The sequence below is a fragment of the Micrasema longulum genome, unplaced genomic scaffold, assembly GCF_059751315.1.
Source record: "Micrasema longulum isolate JH-2025_06_02 unplaced genomic scaffold, ASM5975131v1 h1tg000740l, whole genome shotgun sequence".
Classification (NCBI taxonomy): Eukaryota; Metazoa; Arthropoda; class Insecta; order Trichoptera; family Brachycentridae; genus Micrasema; species Micrasema longulum.
The window spans coordinates 280,279-304,812 of NW_028277934.1; the positions used below are offsets into that span (position 1 = coordinate 280,279).

Genomic DNA, 24,534 nt, shown 5'->3' on the forward strand with positions numbered 1-24,534 from the left:
ATAAAATTAGCCACACCACGAACATTTATCCAGGAATATTATACAACCCTTCAGGGATGAATATAACTGATAGCCGATGGGTCAGATGATAAATGAAAGAATTAGTTTTGTGTAGTTGCAGAATACAATTTATTCATAAAATAACTGCAGATGTGTGGGAGGTGAGTGCGGAGCGCCCCGTCAGCTCAAGGCAAAATGGACAATAATGCAATGCAATGTAAACATACAAAGTAACTGAAATTCTTTACACCTACATTAAATTAACAACTAACGGAAATAAATTACAAGAATGAACGCTCTGCTTTCTCTTAACAATTATTAAATACATAGAAAAGTTGCGAATCACTAAGTGTGCGGGCAAGACCAACAAACCTCGGTACACTAACAGGACCCGGTAAAGACCTAGTCGGTAGACGGTAATTAGCGACCCACGGTCCAATAGCCTTCCCCAAATACAATTCCATCTAAATAATTCACTACTAACATAAAATTTCTTTAGTTAAATCTACTTAAAATAATAAGTAACGTAGAGTGGCTTCCTCCTTTCTCCGTTGCTTCACAGGATATTTCAGACTGTAGGTGAATCCATGAAATGCGTACAATAAATACATATAGACAGAACACATATTCTAAAAAGGGGGTTTCTGTTCTTGGATTAAATTGATTCCAACTTAATATTATAAAATGCGGATTATAAAATAGATGCTTATGCACCAGTTTTCTGTATAAAATGTCTCTTGACTAAGCTGTAGGTGGTTCCAGCATACTCGCAGATATTTGCAATTAGCACCTAAGTATCACTTTCCATCAGAAGTCAGAATATAATTAAATCACAAATGGCATAAATAAATCTGCGGATATCATCCTGCCTGCGTAACGCTACTACTATTAATACATAGCCTCCTCGTTCCTCGATTATGTTAACTTTATTAAGCGATTATTTCTATTACTGAAAGCGGCAAAGTGAACATGTTAAAGTGGACCGATCTGACATTGTCGAACTCACTACGATGCACACACTAGAACTAGATTAAAATGTATTTCACCCACCAGAATGAAGCGCAAGTTAGGAATTCGTTCTGTAGCGTTGCGGCGTAAACTGATTAATCCGTTTCTTGTCATATAATGATGCACACACTAGAACTAGATTAAAATGTATTTCACCCACCAGAATGAAGCGCAAGTTAGGAATTCGTTCTGTAGCGTTGCGGCGTAAACTGATTAATCCGTTTCTTGTCATATAATGATGCACACACTAGAACTAGATTAAAATGTATTTCACCCACCAGAATGAAGCGCAAGTTAGGAATTCGTTCTGTAGCGTTGCGGCGTAAACTGATTAATCCGTTTCTTGTCATATAATGATGCACACACTAGAACTAGATTAAAATGTATTTCACCCACCAGAATGAAGCGCAAGTTAGGAATTCGTTCTGTAGCGTTGCGGCGTAAACTGATTAATCCGTTTCTTGTCATATAATTATTTCAAGTATTTCTCTCGTGCGTTGACAAAACTTGATACGTCATTATCCACACAAAAAGTATATCATTTGAACAGTGACACTTATTCTCATTGTATTAAGGCAAAACTGACATATCAGCTTTTGCCATAACACCATAGCGGCAAAGATAACACTCTGCACATTTATGCGCAATCTTTTAATGTAGAAAACATATAATATTCTTTTTACATAATGATTTTATAAAATTTGACAAAGGAAAAATAAATAAAGCATTAATGATCTTTGGAGCGAGCGATGAAACTTCAACAAAATTATGAACTTCCACAGCTGCACTGCGCTACACCTTCCTTCCTCCGCTACATCTCTCACGATACAAAAATATGTCAATAAAAACATCTTGTCGATATTACGACCCGAAGCCGAGGAAAGCTGCTTAGCTTCTAGAGCGCAAGGCTCCCGAGCTCGGGAAATCGGAATACACACCGAGCCGACAAAGCGCAATATATCTCTAATCTCCGCGTCCTTTACAGCACGCAAATTTCCACTGGCTCGTAATATTACAGAATTATATTCAAATTACAAAATATCTCATCACAGGGAGAGTGAAAAATCCAAAGCCGAGCGAATAAGCGTTATTTTCCATTTAGAGAGATCTCAAAGCGATATTAAAAATATATGAAATAAATAGAAGTTCGTAATTATCTCTTAAAATACATTAAGCAATTTGTAATAGTACCATCACGAAGCTGTACATAAAATTAGTATTCGAAAGCCTTTTCCAAGTACACAGTAACATTCCGCTTCGTTCTGTTATAACCTTCGATCGGGAGACACGACGGGTAATATATAATGCGGGGAAACGTGAAGATCGGAGCGGAAGCGGTTACCGTCTGAAGCCTCCGTAGTGACTCGACTCAGTCGCTTCAACTGTCATCTGCAACAAGAGGAATGCGGTTAGAGGGAGCCGGTGGTACTGTGAGAGAGGGCTGATGTCCGGAGCCTACGTACCTCTGTTTCCACCGATGATGATGGATTTGCGCTTGTTTTCTGCCTGCTGCAACGGGCGCACGGCTCCTCCAGTCACAATAGGTCCCTGACCAGCTCGGATAGGTTTCGCTGAAATGTACATTACACATCAACAATTAGACATTAAATTTAACAGGAAATTGAATTACAGACTCAATTATTTTGATGCTTTTTGATTATTTTGATTTAGAGAGTTGCAATTATCTAGTTAAATGCTGTTAACGAATTGAAGAGTTAAATAATTAAGTGACTTGTGATTACCTATCTGAGCTTGCGGTCCGAGCCTCACGCGAGTCTTCTGTCGCACAGCTTCTCTGATACGATCCACTTCATACTGGTATCGTTTGCGGTCCCGCATCGCTCCCTCCTTAGCCTCCTGCAATACAAATTCCATTCCGTAATGTAAAACACTGCTACAACTATTCTGGTTGAAATAAAATAAGATATGTACAATGCAAACTGTCCCCATATTTTGTTTGGATTTATTTTAACCAGATGATCAATAACACAAATGAATCTGCTCCGCTCTATTCTCACTGAATACAAAACAACTCACCTTCAGCGCAGTTTCCAGGGCCTTCACCCTCTCCATGGTAGCGCGGAGTCGCTTCTCCAATTTAGGAAGTTCACAACGAAGGTCTGCGTTGTCTCGTACTAGCTGCTTGTGTACCTTAGTGAGCTGGTCGAGGTTATTCTCCAAGAAACTGATCTTCTGCTTCTGCGCCAAAGATCCTCCTTCTTCTTCACCTTCCTCGGAACTCACCGATTTTTTGATACGTGCCTAGGAAAGGAAAATAATCAATTCTAAATTCTAACTTAAAGCATAATTTTTCAACCTGAATCTGAGTTGATTTGAATGTATTATTATCAAATTTCATAGTGAGAAATCATGTCAAAACTGTTTTACAAAATTACACTTCAAATAGATTTTTTTTTTTAATCCTTCATGAATGCTACAAACAGACAAGTCATGCATTTAAATCATCATACAATGAATTAGTCATGAATTTTTAAATTACTATTGTTAAAACATTGAATTTGAGAGAAGAAAAATTATACTTATTCAAAATTGTAAATTTAATATGGGATTGCCCAGAACTGTTGTCTCTAATCAACTTCAGGGTCTGGAAGAATTACTAGACAGGTACCACTGTTTTATAGCAACAATTCACGGACAGTGTATACTTGTAATGCTGTATTAAATATACTCCAGGAACTCGGCAATAGTTATTCCCACGTATCTGATATATTTAGTGTAGATAGATCAAACCCATTGACCTTTTTAAAGATGGTGAATGGTAATTAAGCCTTTAGTATAATTGTTGTATGAAACAGTGCTTTATTATTTTCTTGTTATATTTTTTTTTTATTTCCTGACAACGATCTGAATATTTGGCAATCCGCATGACTGGAGTTGGGATAAACGGAGTTCTACTATATTGTCCTTAAAAATGCCCACTGGGCGTGTATATAAAAAAATAAAAATACACACCTGGAGGTCTTGCACGAAGAGCTTGCGCAAGTTGTGGAGTGTCTGCAGCTCTTTGGCTACCGTGTCCTCCAGTCCTTGCAGATCCGCTCGCGCCTGCTTCTGGCGCTCCACGCTCACCCTGCTCACACACACACAGACACTTCCGTCAGTCTCTCGCCGCTCTTTTCGCCCCCCACGGCCCCCATCCATATTCACAGCGCCTCCTCTCCCCCCGATTATCCCCGTTTCCGACTTTCGTTTGACTTTATGGCCCCCGATCATTTTGGGAAATGAATATGAATGGGAGTCGTGTAGGATATAACGAGTCCAAATAATAAAACAAAAGAAAAGAAGCGGAAATGCCAAATGGTTCACTACGTAACAAAAATAAAGTTTATTGGAAATATCACACCATAAAGTATTGCCTCTTTCTGTTCAAAATTACTTATAAAAATATTTATTTATCACTTCGAACAAATTGAGATTAGTATTCGAGTTTCTTAATAATATTTAAAAATACAAACAAACCACCACAGCCCGCAGCAGTAAACGACACCGATCCCGGATTCCTAATATATTTTATTTCATCAACAATTCTAACAACAGCGACAATAATTATTTTTTACAATGGAATGATTTTATCGAATGGGTTTATATCCTATTTACATTAGAATAAATATACTATGTATTTCATTTGTTGTGTTAATATTGTATCTTGACTCGTCATTATATATCGCAACTAATTTACTAAAAATTAACTAAAATAGATATGTCGTAATTTAAATTTCTCTGGGATATATCCGCAGTACTATTAACATACATCACAGATAACATAATAACAGTCTAGTTCCAGCATTCAGCAGACGTCGCTTCGCAAGACTCAAATCTCTGTAAACAGATAAACTGAAGCGTTTGTATTCGCCTTTTAGCCAGAAAAGGCGACAAAGCTCGTTTATTGACGAAATTCCCGAGGCGAAAAGGAACATTTATATTATAAAAAACATGCGGAGTAAAATAAAAATAGGAACATGAAACGATAATCAGGTACAAAATAGCAACAACTACCGTATTTAACAATATTTACATTTACCTTAGACTATTGACTCGGAGAGCTACATTATTTAACATTTAGCAAATATTTGTGGCTAAGTAAATGACAAATAGAATACCCACAAAGCTGCATGGGACAGTCTTGGTTACGCATAGTCAGACTGACATTGCTAAGTTTTACAAATATACAGTTATACAATATATACATCGTCACACCATTACCGGAGTCGGGCAGTTTATACTCCCGGTGTACTGACTAATACTGTTCACATCACTCATTGTGGAAAATTTCCTTCGTATAGATAAAAATGAACACTTCCTGCCCTCTTTTTAATACAATAAATGCCACCAAATAGTATTTAAAATAAAGGCAATGACTGCGTAATATTATTGTCTGAAGGACACTCGTCCCCGGAGGGATTGCACCGTACACCCGGGTGCAGGGCGCAGGTTGAGATCCTCACGGGGAGCGGTGAACTACGACTAAGTCTACTAAACTAAAATGATGATGTGAGGACAGCGGTGGGTGATCAAAATCATAGTAACAGAAATTAGCAGATGAATGTGCAAGGGGTGGAGGGGGCAGAAGGGTAGGAGGGAGGGGAAAGGACGCGCCGGCACCGTCTTATTGCGGGCCTCCCTAGACTCTACCTCCGAGGAGAATTCGCATTTCTCGAAGCGAGGGAAGCTGATTAGCTTGTTTGCCGAGTCCTTTTCCAGTTTGCTCAAGATAGCATTATTGAGTTTGAACACGTTGCGGTTGTCTATAACGCTGCGGGCGCTGGGGGGCTGTTTGCGCGGAGTAACGAGGAAAGATACGGACGTGAGTTCGTGCAGCTTGGCGGACTTGTCGGCTTCTTCGTTCTTCAGTTTCTCATAGTCAGCCTGCAATTGCTCCTGAGCGAGCATTAGCTTCTGGTTCTCTCTGCAAATGTAAAGAAAGATAAGTATCAAATTTATATTTAAAGCAATAGTTTTGTGGTTGATCACTAAAATTCAAATATTACTAAAAGGTACTACTAAATTATGCCTTGATATTATTACCCTGGCATCCTTTTTCTGTTTGTATACATATATATAATAATTTTCCTTTCTGGTTTTATTGTTTATATACTAATTGTGATTTGTAAATATACGGAACATTTTTTCAGCTAAAATAAGTGTGTTTTAGTAAAAGGCCTCAATAAAAAGCAAAAATACCTTAGAAAGAAAACTTGTTTGACAGCAAAATAAGAAAATAAGTGGTTATAAACTAAGAGTTTTTATTTTAATTTTAAGAATAAGTATCGTTCTACGGGACACTAATCAGGTCGAGCGCTGCACTTACTCTTTAAAGTCTTGATGAAGTTGGCTAGCCTGGTGCAGCTCGTCACGGAGGGCGGCCAACTGCGCAGTGTGCACACCGCGGAGCTGCTCCACTTGCTGCTCCAGGGCGGCGCGAACTTCCCCTGCCGCCTGCTGCTCTCCCGCCGCCGACACCTGAACACAGCCCCCATTAGTACGTGATACAACACCCGCAGAGTATAATAGCCGATACAGTCCCGAGCCCTACTGCGGGTTGCCCGGATGTGCTTCTCGTGACGAGCTTAGATCATGGGCCGGGAAGCAGAGCATAATGCTCTAGCAAAAGGTACCTGGTCAGCACCATGCGAAGGAACTAACAAAAGGGTACTCGCAAAGGTTTGCTATTGACCTAATAAAGCTCAGCCGAAACCGAGTGAGGGGTTATCACTAAAGCCCTTACAGGGCACTGCAGATTGAATAACCACTGTGCTAGAATGAACGTTTCTGAAACTTCCAGACGTATGTTTCGTAGTGCAGATGAGGAAACATCTACACACATTCAATGTTGATGTGATGCCTTATAGCATACAAGAAGCCACAGCCTCGGGGAACCACTGGTTAATCCTGAGGACGTTAGACAGTTCGCCCCCTATCTAATATATAGTTGGATAATGTATATAGCGCCATTTTTGTAAAAATCACCTCAAGGGCGCTGTACAATAAATAAATATCCCAGCACATCTTGCAGTTACAGAGCACATGGACGGTTGGGATTCTGGTTCCTCGTTTCCAATTAAGATCAATTTAAATTATAACAGATAGGAGCTTGATTTCAGCACGTTTTGCAGCTACAGAGCGCATGGATGGTAAGAAATCTTGCCCCCATTTACACATTTTAAAAATTGACAAAGAAATTTAGCGTATTAATGAATTTTTTTTAAATGTAAATAATAATAATAAAACATGCTATGTTTTAGGGGAAATTATTTAAAAACAAAATAACATAAATATCTGTAAACAGGATACATAGGAACCAAAAAACTAGTTTTTTTTTTTTCTATACTCCATATTTATTTACTTTTTAACGCCTCCATAACACCTATTCTCCTCTATGGATGTGAATCTTGGCACCTCACTAGGGCCCAAAACAGCAAAATACTGAGTTTTGAGAATAGGTGTCTCAGAAGAATCTGGAATGTGCGCTGGTTTGTCTTTGTGAGGAATGAAAAAATGAGAGAATGGAGGCGGCAAACTCCAGTGACAACTGTCATTGAGCGGAGGCAATAAGGGTGGCTGGGCCATATACTGCGGATGCCTCCTAAGAGCCTTAACCGCGCTTGCCTACTTTGCACGGCATCAGGTTCTCAACGTTCTGGACGTCTACTGCTGGCTGTTCGTCAGCAGTTCATTTCAGAATTACGAGACGCGAACCTGACCCCGAGGGGGGGTTTAATCAAATTAAAACATTCACCCTCCACGCGGTAGCCAGGCTCCTTAAAGACCCGTCACAATAGATCTATGCAGGTCGCAGTGATGTCAGGAGCTTATATGGCACTGACCCCTATCTTTTAGAATAAGAACATAGCGCCGGTAGATAAGTCACCTGATTAGCGGCCTTAAGCTTAGCGCACTCGTCTCGGAGGGTGTCCGCCAGGTCCTCGAGCTGCCTCTTCTTAGCATCCGTCTCGCGTACGGCCTCCGCGAGAGAGCGCGCGCGCGCATCCTGTTGGGTCACTTGCAATCGCCACTCCGCTAGCTCTCGTTCATACTCAACGAGCTGTAAAGTTAAATAGGTTATTTTTACTAACATAACACGTACAAAACAAACAAAGAATACATTCACATACTAAGAGGGAATAATATAAAATAATATTATGTAAGAATTGATCAAATCATAGGATTATACAGCAATTAAATTACGAAAACATCTACGAATTTTATAATAATCTTTTGTGATAAATAAATAAGTTGCATATTGAAAAAACCTTTTTGGAGGAATCAGCACTGGAAGTTTCCAGACCCTGACAGCGCTGTACAAGATTCTTTACTTCACTCTTCATCTTACTGATGTAAAGACGAGCCACTGTAAACTCCTCCTCCAATTTGCCAACTGTATCCGCGCTGATCTGAAATAAGACATTAGTTGTTAAAATTTGCCTCGGATTGAACCCGTGTAATAAATGATCAGGATAATATAAGAATCTAAATGAAGACATACTTTGACTTCGTTATCAGCTCCACCGATAGCGCTGCCAATATCTCCCAGGTCCTTGAGCAGGTTGGCGAGCATCTCAGCAAGCCTCTTCTTCTGGTGCGCCATCATATCCCTCATCTGCTGCAGCTCACTGGACGTGGTGTTAAAGGAGGTCTGCTTGTGCAGCAGATCCTCCTGCAGTTGCTCACACTCCTTGTTCTTGGCGTCCACCTCCTGACTTTTCTGGTCGTAGTTCACGGCCAGCTCCTCCAGGGCCTGGAGAACTTCCTTCACTTCCTCCTTGGCGGATTCATTCTCCTGCTGGATGCGGTTCATCTCTCCCTGCAGTGATTCATAGTCGCGCCTAGAATATTAACATCAGTAAATAGATGTTTCAACATGTAGCATGGTGATAATACGCAGTATTTTGAACTCCAATACTAGTTTTTAGTACCTGGTGCCAGCGATGAGCTCCTCTTGTTCCATCATTTGGTCCTTCAGTTTCTCCACGAGCTGTGACTGCTGATTGATCTCCTCATCCTTTTCATCCAGCTGTTGGTAAAGAGCTTCCAACTTGGCAGCGTCCACATCGCCTCCTGGTACAGCCACAGCGGGCAATTCCTGTAAATGACATGACATTGTATTTATTACGACTATTATTGTATTTACTCTGCACACAATATTACGTAATAACTCATTGTAGTTACGGGAATGACAGGTTTTTCTTCGATGATGGATGTGACGGGAGTGACAGCCTCCACCTCCTGTAAGTTGACTTGCTCCTCCGGGTTGACTGTCTCCCCGAGTCTCCACCTGTTGAGCTCGGCCTCCAGCTTCTCCACCTGACGAGAACAACCGAATAATATAATAGTATGTTTCCACTCGAAGCATAACTAGCTGTTACACAAAATTGTGTTTAACAAACCTTTCCCTTGAGTCGGCCGACCTTTTCTTTTTCGCGCTCGTACCTTCTTTTCCACTCTTCGGCAGTTAATTCTTCGTTGACACATACGACATTCTTCACTGTCTTGGCTCTGGAATTCAAGGAAGAGTCTTTGTTTAAGTGTTTACCAGACATTGATAAAATCATTTAAATTTTAAATGAAAACGAATTTTTTACCTTCTGCCAAAGTCCAGTGTGGATTTGGTTTCGGATTCGTTGAACGACGCGGGTGAGCAGCATATGACTATGGTGGTACGGGCGTTACCTCCGAGGGACTCCTGGAGGATCCGCGTCAACTTAGAATCTCTGTAGGGAATGTGCGTCTTGTTTCCATCAGCCAGCGCGGAGATGACATTACCCAGTGCCGATAGAGATTTGTTAATATTCTTAGCTTCATCTAATACAGTACCTTCGGCACCAGTTTTTGAGACCTGTGAATCGATTAATGACATAATAAAAACAAATATAAAATTCATATTTTCACCTCGATATTAGGTAGAACAGTTACCTTTTCAGAACCAGCCAAATCTACAAGATATAATTTTCCCGACAATTTCTTTTGATTCTCTAAGTTTTCTTGTTTTACATTAATCAGGAATACGGAGTGAGATCTGGAAGAGTGCTCGTTCATGTCTGTGGAAGAGAGATCAAATTAAAATTAAAATTGAACTATTTTCATATTTTGATGTGAATAATTTTAATATTATTTTAGTTCTTTCATATTTTTTTGTTATTTTCTGTATAAGTATAAGTCTTTGCAATGGGCAGATTTTTAAAAATGTCGATTGTTTACCCACCAGCAATAAAAAAAAAACCTTAAAACATACATTTTTGGAAAAGGTACCCTCGCACGATCGTGCTGTTCAGGAATAATTTTACAATTGCATGTCGCACGCTTTTGATATTGTGTTGGTGAAAGGCAAACTCACGCACGTATGAAGCAGTTGCAGAGGGCTAAAGATGTTTAGCATAAATACATATTTTATTTAAACGGTGAATTCAAAAGTTTATGTAAATGAATGATAATTGAACTCACTGGTGACAGCAATATGCCTATTTGATTTTCCTTCCTCTATAACTTCAAATACTTCCTCGGGACTAGAAACGAACCTTTCAGTTGCTCCTTTCACAAAGGGTACTCGGTTTTTATCTTCATGAACACTCAAGTTTATTTTAGAAACTGAAAGAAAATAGGAGAAATAAGCATATTGATTAGAATAATAACAGTATTTATTATAAATTAACTTACTGTCGATAAAAACACTACGTACCATCGAGAAGATCTCTAATTTTGTCCATGTAAATTTCAAAGTAGGATACTTTGATATGAAACTCCAGATTCTCTTCCATCGCATAGATGTGATTAAAGATGTCATTTACAATTCGAGGTATGATACCTTGTTTCCCCGGGTCACCTGTCAACATGACATAATATAATCAGTACTGGCACCCGCAGTGTGAAGATAGTGTGGATGAATCTCGAACTCGTTAAGGGGGCTGAATGGAAGCTTACCGAGGACACCCTCCATGGTGTGAGTTTTACCGGAGCTAGTTTGTCCGTAGGCGAATATGGTTCCATTGTACCCGGCCAACACATCCGACACAATGCTCTTGGCCGCTTCATTGTATACCTTCTCTTGGGTCGCGTTTGGCTTAAATACTTTGTCAAATAAGTATACTTTTCCCTGAAAAATAAAAAACATATATTAATAAAGCATTCAAGTTTGATCGTGAAAATTCTCAATGGAAATACGATAAAAGTAAATTTTAAATGCGAGTACTTGTCTAGTTAAGCTAACATAGATAATATGTTCATTTTTCATATTGTGTTACTCTATTTAAGTTGTTTACAATTTTATTAAGTTAAAACTAGTATGTAAACAAATATTCATACTATATACATTAAATACGGCCTGGACCTCGTGGTGTAGTGGTCAGCGCATTTGCCTACCATGCAAAGAGGTCTCGGGTTCGATTCCCGACATGGTTGACATGAAATATTTATTTAAAAAACGTCTTTTTACACTTTTTACATTTCATGGTCCCTGGACTGGCATCTGAAGCGTAAGACTGATCATCTTATTATCAGTCTTACGATCATATAACAGAAAAAGGATCAAGATACACTGCGATTGATTTATCAATGCAGTGCCCTACGCACCATTAGGTGCAGAAAGGGAATGATGATGATACATTGTTTTCATTTTTGATATCGTATCTAGAGTGTAAAACCGTAGCTTGAAGATTTGACTTTGCTTGAAAAGCTGGGTTTTTTCAATATTTTTTTTTCTTTGTGCGTTTTTTAATTTAAACTTACTTCTCTTTAACACTTTCAAGCTTGTGACAAATGTGATTGTTTTGCATTTAAACATCAAAAATTTAAAAAATTGCACTTTAGTTTTACTCACAGTGTGATATTATTTATCCATTTGATAGGTTATTTTAGAAAAATACTGCTACAATTCAAGTTAAAATTTTATCTTTTTTAATTACTCGGATACACAACAAAACATATTTTGCTGTTATAATTAATATTATTAAAATTTTCTGTTTGTCCATAAATGCATTCTCATTTATGTAAAAATATATATTGTTAAGTGTTCTCAGCAAGAGCCAGGACACACCGACGGTCCCTATGCATACTATCGAAACTGTATTTTGCGAGGTTTACAGGAGAGCAAAAACAAAGCTTGATAATTTTTTAAAAAGATATCAGATACTGTAAGATTGCCAAATATGTGTCTTTTGTATTTCAATAATTATACAGTATCTGATAGCTTTTTGAAAAATTGCAGTTTCAATACTACCAGACGAGACCCAACATGACTAGGCCTTAATAAATAAACAAAATAAAAATATATTCATAAAAAATAATGTGTGTGTTTGTTTTATTAAAAAATATTTTAGTTCTTGTGGTTTAAATACTTCATTTCAATGAAACGATGCAGATATGCAATTTTGGAATCATTTTTAACTAGTCAAAAATAAATGATCTAGAAAATTGGAATCATCACCATAGGCACTGATATTATCATATGATGATTATTTATACAGTTAAAAATATTTAGGTTTTATAGTTTTTAATGCGATGTCTAAATAGTAAAAAAAACATTAAACTTGGTGATAAACTATTTAAGCATACTGATAAATAATATGTTAGACACTTCATATGATTCATTGATTATCGAAACATTGAGTGAATATTCCGAGCAGGCTTAGAGTTTTATGATAGATGTTTAAACAGCACTGGTGAAAGTAAAAACTAAGATAGATTATTTCATAAGTAATTAAGAGTAATTGGCTTCAAGTGCGGTGATTGGGTACATCTTTAATTCATTTCTTGGAAATAAACTTTCACAATTTCTGGTCATTACAAGCAATCTGTTGGACATTATGGTACACTTAAGTAACTATCCACTTCATTTCCATATCATTTTAGTGCCCTGTTTGAAATATTTTTAAAGATGGCTACTGGTAAAAATCCTTAAAAAGGATATTGAGTGGAAATAAGTCCGCCTCGTAGTGCAATGGTCGGCGCATTTGACTACCACGCCTGAGATCCGGGGATCGATTCCTGGAAGGGGTGGACATGAAATATTGTTTTTTATGGTGGTTCCACGTTGCAATATTTCATGGCTGCTGGACTGGTCCATGAAGCGTAAGACTGGTCCCCTTCCCTTCAATTCGACAGATTATTGAGATGCGCTGCAATCGGAGTGCACCGTGCACCCGCAGGGTATGGATAGGTAATAATGATGAAGTTTTTGAATCGGACAAATCCAATAATACATTTCTTAGAATTTTGACACGGGACCTAACCTTACTCGTATATCTTCCATTACATTTGTATTCATTGTACGCCGGTGTCTTTCGGAATGGAACCCCGGTGTAAAGCGACGTTTGCCTGTACAAGGTTACAGGTTACAGGTTACGGGTATGATTCTTGACAAGAAATTAAGAAAATATTTTTACCCTTTTCTCTTATTTTTAGTAGATTGGTTCTTAAATTAAAAAATAAGATGTTTTGAGAAACAATTTTTGAGATCATTTAAAGATAAACTTACTTTAGATACTTACTTTAATAAAATAACATTAACCAAACAAATATAGGTAAATAGATAGTTTCTATTCCTTAAGGGGGGGTTGCCTGAAAAATGCTAAAATGTGATATTTTGATGGGATATTTAAAGTATTTGTAGTAATCCTAGCCAAATTTTAAAAATACCTCGTCAAAATTTAAACTTTCTTCTAGGGCTCAATATCTTTTATTTTTATCTTGTAAGATAGTGAAAAAAATTCTCAAAGATCATGAAATCACTGAAAACAGTCATCGTTCGAATAAGTATTTAACGTATTTGTAAATATGGTACGACCTTATATTTTAGTTTATCGTATCGTAATGGTCATTATATCGTACAAACTGTCGCCATTTTAAGGGTGTAAAAATCCTATACAAATCTTCATACAAAAAAGCCAGATTACAAATGTCAATTTATTCACGATCCACTCGCCGAGGACGGTGGACGTCTCTGATACTGAGTCCACGGAACTTTTATCAAACAAAAAAAATACAGTATTTTTATATACATATACAACTAATCGCACAGTGGGGAATCGTAGAAACATAATTAAGAAAACCAGAAGCAAGGAGCATTTGAGACTTCTTCACATCTCTAGTAGAAACAGGTATGTAATTTATTTAATAATATAGAAGATAAAATATTGCAAAGGTTTACGGGCCTTCTTTTTCTAACGGACATTCATCGTATTAAGATGCAATACTATGCAGAAATATACACGTCGCATGTTATGAAAAAAATATATTAATTGCACTGCAACTATTGTGAAAAAAAGTACAGATAAATATTTTTTTATGTAAATAGATTTATTTATCTATATGTGGAGTAATGAGATAAATAGTACCAATTTTTACAAATATCAGGTAGTGTTGTATTGCTACCAAACCAAATCATCGAAAGAGTTGAAAATTTCAAATTATATGTTATGGAAAACGGGAGTTTTCATAAAATCTGGGATTGCAATATGGAATAGCAAGTGCTGCATTTAATAGTATGAAAGCTGTCTGGAGATCTGATATTCACTCAGTAAAAATCAAAGGCCGCCTATATAACGCCTGCATAACACCTATTATTCAGTTCTATGGTAAGAATCGTGGCGCCTCACTAGTATCAAAAACAGTAAAATACTTAATTTCTAGAATATATGTGTAATAATTATTTTGCCGCGGTTTGACTTTGTAGTGGGTGAGGAAAAAAGAGAACGGACACAGCAAACTCCGGTGACAACTGTTATCAAACGGAGTCAATAGTCAGAGTTTATATATATTTACTACAGGATGCGAACTAGACTTGGGAGGACGCACGAAAATCGAAAACGAGTCAATTTTTAACTGAATATTTGTATGATTTTATTTTGAAAAATACATACCTACGTTTTTTGTAATTTAATGCGAAAACTTGATAAAGAACGAGCATAGAATTTAAGTTTCGAAGGTATAAGTATTTAAATGATTAGGGTAATCCAATTTCATTCTGAGTTAGAAATAATTAATTTGCCAAGTAAGTGTCTATGTGACCCTCGGTGCAACACACTGTTTCAAGTTGCACCGAGGGTCACCTCGGTGCAACTTGAAACGGTGTGTCCAAAAATTGCAATTGTATGCGTTAGTAGTCTGGAACCATTATGACAAAAAAAATTCCCACGCGCGGGTGATGTGCCCTTAAACAAATTGACATTAAGTTATTTTATTCCTACCTATTCATTAGAATTGGAAAAATAATGATGAAAGTAGGTTGAATGCTGTCGAAATGCGATCCCTCAGGCGAATGTGTGGTAAAACGATGTATGATAGGTGCACAAATGTCGAGATCCGTGAAGTGTGTAAGGCTGAGACATGCATTATTGACAGAATCAAGAAAGGGGTGCTGCGTTGGTTTAGACATGTAGAGCGAATGGACAGCGAAAGAACGGCTAAAAGGATCTACGATGCAAATGTTGATGGATGCAGGAAACGAGGAAGACCGAGAAAGACACGGCACGATCAAGTCCATCAAATACTTGAAGATGGACATGTCAAAAGCAGGAATAATCGGCGTGCGTGCATGAGAAGATGTATGAATGTAGAGGAAGCGCGGTCTGTATGCCAAGATAGAGTGTTATGGCGTTCTATCCTTTCTGCCTACGAAACGGCGTGATGGTTTGTTGTTGTTGCTATTCATTAGAAAATAAGTATTTTATGAGAAAAACACACAAAATTTTATTCTACAAAAAAATTACAAAATCAGAGGTTATGCGTCTTATTCAAGTTTGTTTAGTAGAAACATGTGGTGTGAGAGAAACTGTATTTATGGATTATGACAAATCATCTTAAATTAGCAACATCATGTCACTATTTCTAAAGATGATCACATTACATTTGGCATTATTTTAATAATATTTAAATGTACTACAAACGATACAATATTTGTGTTTCAAAATACAGTTACATACAAAAAATAAATTATTGAAAGTTCACCCGAGTTGCGAGGGTTTTAGGAAATAGTTCACGAAGATCAGATTGAATGTAAACAAGGGTTGAGGAATGAACGTGCGGAGAGGACTTCAAACTTCACCATCAGAGATGGGTCAAGGTCGCAGTGCCGTATTTGTATTGATTTTGCTGAAGGAGATAATTTCTTCGAAACGATGGAGACATAACGGATAAGCCGACTATACAACAATAGAAGCTTTACTTTCCATTTAACGAGATCAAGTTCATTACCCTTTCCATCGTCTTTGTAAGGAAACAAAGTTACCGTCGCGTAACGATAAATCGATAAAACGTAAAAAAGCATTTAGTCAAGGAACGGGCGCCTAATTCTAGAAATATTTTGCCGCATACTCACCCCTATAGCAATGCAATTATCGTCCGATGGGAATTTCACAATAAATTTAGAGCCAGCCTTTTCCTCTGAATCATTTAGCGGACGAAATCTGCATACGACTCTAATACTGTCTTCCGCTGCTATTTCGCGTTCGCCCGACATTTTGAATGATAAACTTAAATTAAGGTTATGATGAACTTAAATAAAAAATCACTTTTAAAACTTAAAAACACGAATAAACGCACAAATATTGGTTTTTCATTTCGCACTCATCCTACCCATGACAAGCGAGCCAAAATGTCTCCCATTACCAAATGTCTGGTCTGACACGGGACACGGCAGAGAGCTAAACAATGCTACTAATACCATAGTGAAAAAATACTGATCCCGAAAATACGGAGTGGTTAAAGTACTTACGTATTTTTTTATTCTTTTACGTGTTTACGCCAACATAAAATAAAATATAAGAAAAAATATTAAAACAGAATGAATTTATTCATTTATTTATCGTGGAAAGAATACCTTAGTGTTGTTTATTTTTTAAATGCGATACTTGGTTTGTATAAAAAATAAAAATACGTATTTGAATTCATATGATCTACAACACCACACAATTCCTTTTCCATACCTATTGGTGCATAGGTCACTTCATTGGTACACCAATCGCAGTGTATCATGATCATTTTGTTCGTTACATGAAGGTAAGATGGTTAGTCTAACGCTTCAGGTACCAGTCCAGGGACTATAAAATATTCTGGTGTATAAACACCTTTTCAAACAAATATTTTTAACCAACCATGCCGGGAATCGAACCCGAGACCTCTAAAATGGGTGCTAAACGCGCTGACCACGAGGCAACATTGAAGTCAATTTAACTAGTCGGAACTGTTTAAAAATGGGAATCAAGTTTTAGAACCAGGTTTTAAGTTTTTATTACACCAGTTAACTACAGACCGGTTTACATACAATTTTTTTTTTGTAACAGTTTTTTTTAAAATAAGTTTTGCTTTCTTATGATTCACTCAAATATTTCAATTTAACCGGTAATTTTCAACTAGTTGTAAATAACTCATTACTATAAAATGAGAATCAAGTTGTGGTGGAACGGGATTGAAACTCGAAAATAGGACCTCTTGATCCGTGAGTCCGTGACATTAGCCACCCGACCACAACCCGGTTCAATGGTATTATATATTTTGCATTTAAAATGCTTTTAGGTACCACTTTTGCTGCAGTTTCGAATAATATTTTTTGAATTTTACCGTAAACTAAATGCTTGTTATCTCCCTTTGGATTTGCCTTTTCTTAAAAGTATGACAACATTAATGTAATTCTTTTTATGGCCGTTCGAGCGCTGTAAGAAATGTCAAATTTCCTAATATGGAAGGCGGCGAACGCCTACAACGCGAACGACTTCAACTTCAGTCCGGTCTGGGTGCGAATATTAGTTGTGGTGTAGTGATAAAAATTACAGAAATTATGCAGTATCTGTAATCGGATGTGAATCTGTTGTTTTGTGTTATCTGATGAATTGTATTGAATTACGAAAAAGCGGTTAACGCAGTAAATAAGGTAATTGTCTAACTTTGCGTTTTGTTGATATTTGAGAAACATTCTTTGTGACCATATAAACTTCACAGGGGTGCAGTTGAGTTTTGATTGAGGGTAATGATTTTTAAACAATACGAATAGGTTAACGCAACTAATTTCCGTGTTTTTTACAATCCCTTTGCTTTCAATTGATTTTAATGAACATGACACAGCTTCTAAAAATAACACATGTTATGGCGGTTATGTTTTCTGGTTTACTGATGACACACCTGTGTGTTTTATACATTTTTTCTTGGTTCTAAATAATATGGCATAGTATTTTCTTTATTCTATTTTTTATTCGTATTTAAAAATAAATCTTGCGCACATATATTTTAAAACGTGCTTTATTTTCTTACTTAAAATGACAGAAAAATTTCCAAAACAAGACCTAATCGTTTTTTATACTTAATGCATAAGTTAGTATAACAATATGTTTAATTTCATTGTTTTTACTAAATACGGTCTTGCAGAATCTCAAAATTTCATATGATAACTGTAGGTATAGTTAACAGATTTACACAGTTGTTGTTTTAAGTCACACAAGTTGGGAATAACGTTTAAAATATAACACATTTTTAGAGTGTATTTTTACGATTGTAATATCAATGAATTCAAAACAAATTTTCATTTATAATTTTCGGGTTCAAAAATGAGCACACACCTAACAGCTCGCTGTTGGCATCACGTCATTTTGACGTCAAGCGTTATGACCGCCGACTGTTCTTCTACTAGTGAACAGTGCGTGAGTGCGTACAAATTTTGCGACAAAACGTCATGCGTGTTATTTGTCCTACAAGGATACGTCTCGTTTCCGGGTAATTCAAAATATGAATATTTTAAACCTTGGTAAAAAATTTATTCGACGTCGCACGAAAACAATAGTAATACCGGTACCATCGTAATTTTTTTCCTTATTTAAAAGTAAAAATAATAAAAAAACGTGAAAAGACCATATTGCAAATTTAAAATGTGTAAATAATAATTTATCCATTTATGTATCTAATTTTTATATTCTTAGTATGCATGCTTAATCGAACTAAGTTTTTTCTTTCCTCATTTTAGCTAAGGCATTTATTCAACTTTAAGGTAAATAACTGCCTCCCGTAACGGCTCACTGCCGTGCGCCATTCGGGACTCGTATCTTCTCATATAGGGTTGTGGCGAAAGAACTGCAAACTGCGACTGCAGGACAAATCTGGAATGTGTTATTTACTGTTCATACGTGCGAACGTCCATTTCCGTTACAGTCCAGTACTGCAGACTAACGGAACCACTCTTTTTGCCTTATTTATGTATCTCCCGTACGGCCGCTCTCTCTTTTCTTTTCTCAACTGGGAGATTTATTGTTGTTTCCCGATTATTCTGTACTTATGTAAATGTTTTCATATCAATTTGAAGTTTTATCGATGAATCACTGTGGACCTTTTTTTCTTCGATTGTTTTTTTTCTCAAATCCAAGCCATAAATAGCATAGGTACTTCGAATGAATACTGAAAAAAAAATCTATAAGGAATATGTAGAAAGTCTCACCTTAAAGTATTCAAATATAAATTTGCGTAATAGGAAATTTACTTACTAATTACACTCGAAATATAATATTATGTTATTTACTGCCGATTTATTTTTATTTTTACGTAATAATTATTGCTCGTGTGAAATATTTTTTCTAATCTTTACCATAGTAGGCAAATTCTCCATAAATGTATATGAATCGTGACCTTATTTTATAAACAAATTACACCGAATAGACGCCTACTCATATTTTCGCGAATTCGATTCAAGCTGTGCCTAATTCAAACTGTTTGTTGATAAATATTTGCTCGCGACTGATAAAAGAAAATCAATGACACAAGTTTCTATAAAAACTGTTATTGGTTATTGTTTCATTTCAATATGTTTTTTTTTTTTTTTGGTATTACATGTTTTGACTGTTGAGTCGAAGAGTCTGTCGGTGAAGTTTTCGCGGTGTGAGCATATTAGCCAACACTCATTAGCTGGCTAGAGCTTGCTTCGGTCATCAAGGTTGTACGTAGGTGGGTTCCACCGCTTCCTGCGCTGGGGTCACCACACACTACACCAGTTTCTTAAGTTTTCGAAATTGTATTACACCTGCAAGTTGTGCTTTGAATATTGGACCTCGAGCCAAGAAATCAGGGTCACAACATACCGTATTTAGCTTTTCCTGTCGTTATTTTTTTCATTCATAAAATTTACTTAACAACCCAAAGAAGACCTCTGTACTCTGTATATGTACATACATTATCATTCCTACTGTATTTTTATGGGGTTTCTTATTCAATATTGATAGCAATATAAGCGTTGACGGAACAACACGATTATAAATATATACGATGATATAGTATAAAATGTATAATGTAAAGGCAGATGAATAATATATTATCATCCGTATCTTTATACGAGTGATATAAATATCTCGATAGTATTTTTGTTACTAGTTACCAATATGAAGACAAGTGCAGTGTACTGTTCACAATACAAGTACTTACCTTCCAATAAGGTCTTCGTCACTCCTCCTCTTCTTCATCAGCCTCCAATGACGCATAGAACACTGTATCGGCTCACCAATGTAACGTGTAAAATTGTATTTTTATATAATGCAATCGCAATTTTACCCGCAAAGGATTCGATCCGTAGACTCCTCGCGCTAACCACAAGACGGGTGTCGTAACCGCTGTGGTAATCACCAAGTGCTGATACCGATTTTCGTCTTTTAATCTCTTTCACCTGTTTTAGCGTTTGATTTTCGATGCTTATTTTTTAAATCTCAAATAAGTGAACTATGCCAGTTTATAAAATTTACTGCATCTTACGTTTGCATCCGCAGTACTTGTTAGTACGCGGCTGTGTAATAGTTATTATTTATGTCATTTTAATTAATTTAGTATGATGATGTTAATTAAATACGATCCGAAATCCCGGCGCATAATTTATTTGTAAAAAAGTCCGGTTTGAACTAGCCAACGACAGATCATAAACTGTTCATGCCTACACTTCAATATTCCCTTCTCAAGAAAGGTCGAAATATTGAAAGATCAAAATGCTCAAAACGAAATAGAAGCTTAATTTTTTTTCTTCAATTGCTTCGGAAAAATATTTCGTTTTGAACCGCCAGGGAATCAAACGTCGAGATCTCGTAAAATCAAACGGAATGAACTATACTAATATTATTAATTGATATTATTAAATGGGCGGTGTGGTGGTGTGGCGCTTGCCGCGTGCCTGCTTCAGTGTCTGCGACCAATTATTAGTCAAGTTATAGTAACATTACAAACTAAGACTTGTTTTCATTGCTCACGTGTGACGGAGACCGGAGATGCTTCGATCCCCGCGGGCGCGGGCCGTGGCGCCCGTGGCAGATAAGCAGATGTTAGTAGTTAGGATATTCATTTTAGACTGCATAAAGCACGCGTGTATGTGCATGTGTGCAGCTCGCTCCTTCCCTCCCTCTAGTCGAACGCATTCATTCCCGCGCTCTCGAAAGCTATATTTACTTACGGCGATAAAGATAAGCTCTGGTCCCCGATTACAGAGACGGTAAGAGTAAGAAATGCATTCAGCGTTTGTCAAAATTGCTGGTATAAAAAAATATTTTAATCGCGATGTTAGGTAGGGGGCGAGCGCTCTAAAGCTAGGGTTTCCTAGGACAGCGGTGTCCGTATTTTAACGGCCGTAGTGAACGGTGATGCAGTGGACAGCCATCGTAAAGGTGATTAGAGAGTGGTTTCCTAGGAAAACGGTGTTAAATGGTGTTGATAACACCGTTTTTTTAGAAAACCACACTCTAGTCACCTTTACGACGGCTGTCCACTGCATCACCGTTCACTACGGCCGTTAAAATACGGGCACCGCTGTCCTAGGAAACCCTAGCTTTACATCCTCGGGTTTAACCACTGGTGCCCCGAGGATGCAGCTTCACATAAAATGTGTAAGTATAGGTGTTTCTTCACCTGCACTACAGAACCTACATCTAGAAGTTTCAAGAAAATGTATTCTAGCAATGTGATAATCAATCTGCGGCGCCCTGTGAAGGCTCTAGTGATAACCCTCACTTGGTTTCGGCTTAGTTTTATCAGGTCGAAAGCAATTATTTGCGAGTTCGGCAGTTCATTCGCGTGTTGCTGACCAGGGCTGGTATTCCGAACGCGTTTACAGCGCGCTATAATGCGTATTTAGTACGTAAAAACGCGCTTTACCGCGCTATAATTTCGTTTAGAATACCAGCCCTGGGCTGGTATTCCGAACGCGTTTACAGCGCGCTATAATGCGTATTTAGTACGTAAAAACGCGCTATACCGCGCTATAATTTCGATTGGAATACCAGCCCTGGTGTTTTCAACAGTTACATCTACCAATCACGTAACCGATAAAATGTCATAAAAATAATCTAATTTTCGTATAGAAAAATATTGACAAATATTCTTCAAAGAGTCTTTTGCTGTCATTTAATACAAACGAAATAGTATTGTTTTCAGATTTAAGAAAACGTTCCATCTAGTGTTTAAGAAAACGCAGTATTTGAATTATTTTAGAAATATATGGATATAGGTTTCGGAGTAAAGACACTGAATAAAATGAAGTTATATACAGTTAAGTTACTGCATAGAGTAATTTTATGTACTCAACTTCGAGTAAGTAAAGATACTTTTGGCGTGTCATTTTCATGAGTCACTTTAAATTCGTTGTTTGATCAAGGATCCTTGAAATTCCGGCTAAGGCTGAATGCTAGAAATGGTATGTGCACACATAATTTTCTGTAACGTTCATGAATAGAGATCATCTACTTTCTTGGTAGATTCACATTTAAAAATATTTTTATTCAAAATACAAAATATGCACATGACATAATAAATTGTACTCCCATCAGTTTGCAAACTCATTCTGGGTTTTTGATTATATAGATAAAACGCACGTTTTTAGCACTAACCATTGTTTATAGTGACCAGCAACCGGGTATCTTCGTAACCGACATCATTAAACAGGCGGGAGAAAAAATATGTATCTTTGTCATACACAAATAACTGAGACTGGAGTTAACAAGCACAATTGTATATAAATATATTAAATTATAAAATTTTATAATTATGTAAATGCAAATATTATATTTTGTTTATACAGAACGATGAATTAGTTCCTGCCATTGTAAAATAATAACTGGATCACTGGATGACGGCTTCCTTAAATGCCCTTTACCCGCGCCGTCCCTGTGCGGGTCCAGGGTAGTCGGGGGTAGTTAGCAGTTCTCTGAAATGTAAAATTTCATGTTGCCCATTATTACCGAATATATTTCGAAGACATCTATCAACTATTATTAGTTATTACCTACTCCAATGGATTATGGATATAATAATGGGGAATAAAAAATGTGCGCTACTTGATTGTTTTATATTGTTGTCTTGGGGCGGTATTCTGAATCTTCTTTATATATATTTTTTCTCAGATTACAACTACTGACTACCCCGGATCGACAGGATGTCGGGCGCCGCGCATTGAATAGAGCCCCAGTGTCATTCAGCTGTTCCTATTATCATTATTTAACAATTCCAATTCACGTACAGCAAATCTCCAACTATCCGGATTAATGAGTGCCAGACGCTATCACATAAAAACTTACTTAAACATGTGCAGCAAAGTTAATTGCTTTGACAAAGAAACGCGCCGGCCGCCAGCGCCCTTTTTTGTTTGTTATTATTATTATTATGGATAACTTAAATAGCGCCATTTTCGTAATATCAAGGGCTCTTTACAAAGTGATTATATAAAGAAATAAATTTAATTTAACTTTTTAAATTTGTAATTCAAGAAAAACAAGGTACTTTGATATCACATGCTAAGGATTTACTCAAATGATTTAGAGAACAAGTGGGCTTTAAGTTTCTTCCGAAACATCACTTCACTCTTACAGTTTCGCACTTCTGCTAGGAGAGCATTTCATTCCGTAGGACCTGCGACCGCAAATACGCGTTCGCCGGATTTAGTGCGCTGTTTGTCTAGAGGTATAATAACTTTTCTTCTCGATGTAGATGCAGCTGATCTAAGCGTAAGACTTCTGTCAGCTAGTTCATCTGGAATGCAGAGTTTTCTTAGATAATTTAGAGCAGAGTTGTGCAGTGACTTATACATAACCCAACAGAGTTTGTATTCCACCCTCTGCGGAAAACGTAGCCAGTGTAATTCCCGAAGTAGTGGAGTGATATGACTGAATTTAGGGATTCCAAAAATAAGTCTCGCTGCGGCATTCAATACAGACTGTAGGCGAGTCATTTTATTCATTGGTAGACTTGTTGGTATAACATCTCCTTTATTTTTTATTTCCTGATAACGATCCTGACATTTGGCGATCCGGATGACTGGAGTTCGGATAAACTGAATTCTACTGTAGTTTAAATTATATTTTTTTATGATACATTTTAAATCTTGCTTTCTACGACGAAACCTGGTCTCTAGTCAATATAAAAGTGGTCAAAACCAAAAATACTTGTTTAAATTATAAATTGTAATTCATAACATTGCCGTTATGTTACTAATGATTAATTGTCTATAATAATACTCGTACATAGCGTTCCTCGGAATATTTCTTATATATAATTATTTTAAATTAACTTTTA

At 36.9% G+C, this 24,534-nt stretch overlaps 2 protein-coding genes across 5 annotated transcripts in view; one reads left to right on the top strand and one right to left on the bottom strand.

The window, feature by feature from the left end:
- Positions 1 to 105: 105 nt before the first annotated feature.
- Positions 106 to 16,675, bottom strand: Khc (kinesin heavy chain). Its single transcript, XM_088230216.1, has 19 exons — positions 16,337 to 16,675; positions 10,945 to 11,116; positions 10,703 to 10,846; positions 10,468 to 10,611; positions 9,940 to 10,064; positions 9,609 to 9,862; positions 9,414 to 9,522; positions 9,196 to 9,330; positions 8,943 to 9,109; positions 8,513 to 8,852; positions 8,280 to 8,420; positions 7,898 to 8,071; positions 6,338 to 6,489; positions 5,834 to 5,935; positions 3,982 to 4,099; positions 3,046 to 3,270; positions 2,751 to 2,865; positions 2,472 to 2,579; positions 106 to 2,397 (listed from the first exon to the last, which is right to left on the bottom strand). Exons 1-19 carry the CDS (start codon positions 16,475 to 16,477, stop codon positions 2,387 to 2,389), a joined length of 2,877 nt encoding a protein of 958 aa, XP_088086342.1. The 5' UTR covers positions 16,478 to 16,675; the 3' UTR covers positions 106 to 2,386.
- Positions 16,676 to 17,692: 1,017 nt separating this feature from the next.
- mys (position-specific antigen beta subunit myospheroid) overlaps positions 17,693 to 24,534 on the top strand; it is a 57,384-nt gene continuing 50,542 nt past the window's right edge. For 2 of the 4 annotated variants that reach the window (XM_088230201.1, XM_088230200.1), the window contains exon 1: positions 17,693 to 17,887. The gene's annotated coding sequence lies outside the window, so the exon portion shown is untranslated. The remainder of the gene's footprint in view (positions 17,888 to 24,534) is intronic. The other 2 variants (XM_088230198.1, XM_088230199.1) reach the window with 1 other exon arrangement.

Coding starts and splice junctions, on each gene's coding strand:
- Khc (XM_088230216.1), bottom strand. CDS start 16,477: ATGTCGGGCGAACGCGAAATAGCAGCGGAAGACAGTATTAGAGTCGTA. Junction 10,847..10,944: donor CACCATGGAGGGTGTCCTCG/GTAAGCTTCCAT, acceptor TCATGTTGACAG/GTGACCCGGGGAAACAAGGT. Junction 2,866..3,045: donor CCCTGGAAACTGCGCTGAAG/GTGAGTTGTTTT, acceptor TTTGTATTGCAG/GAGGCTAAGGAGGGAGCGAT.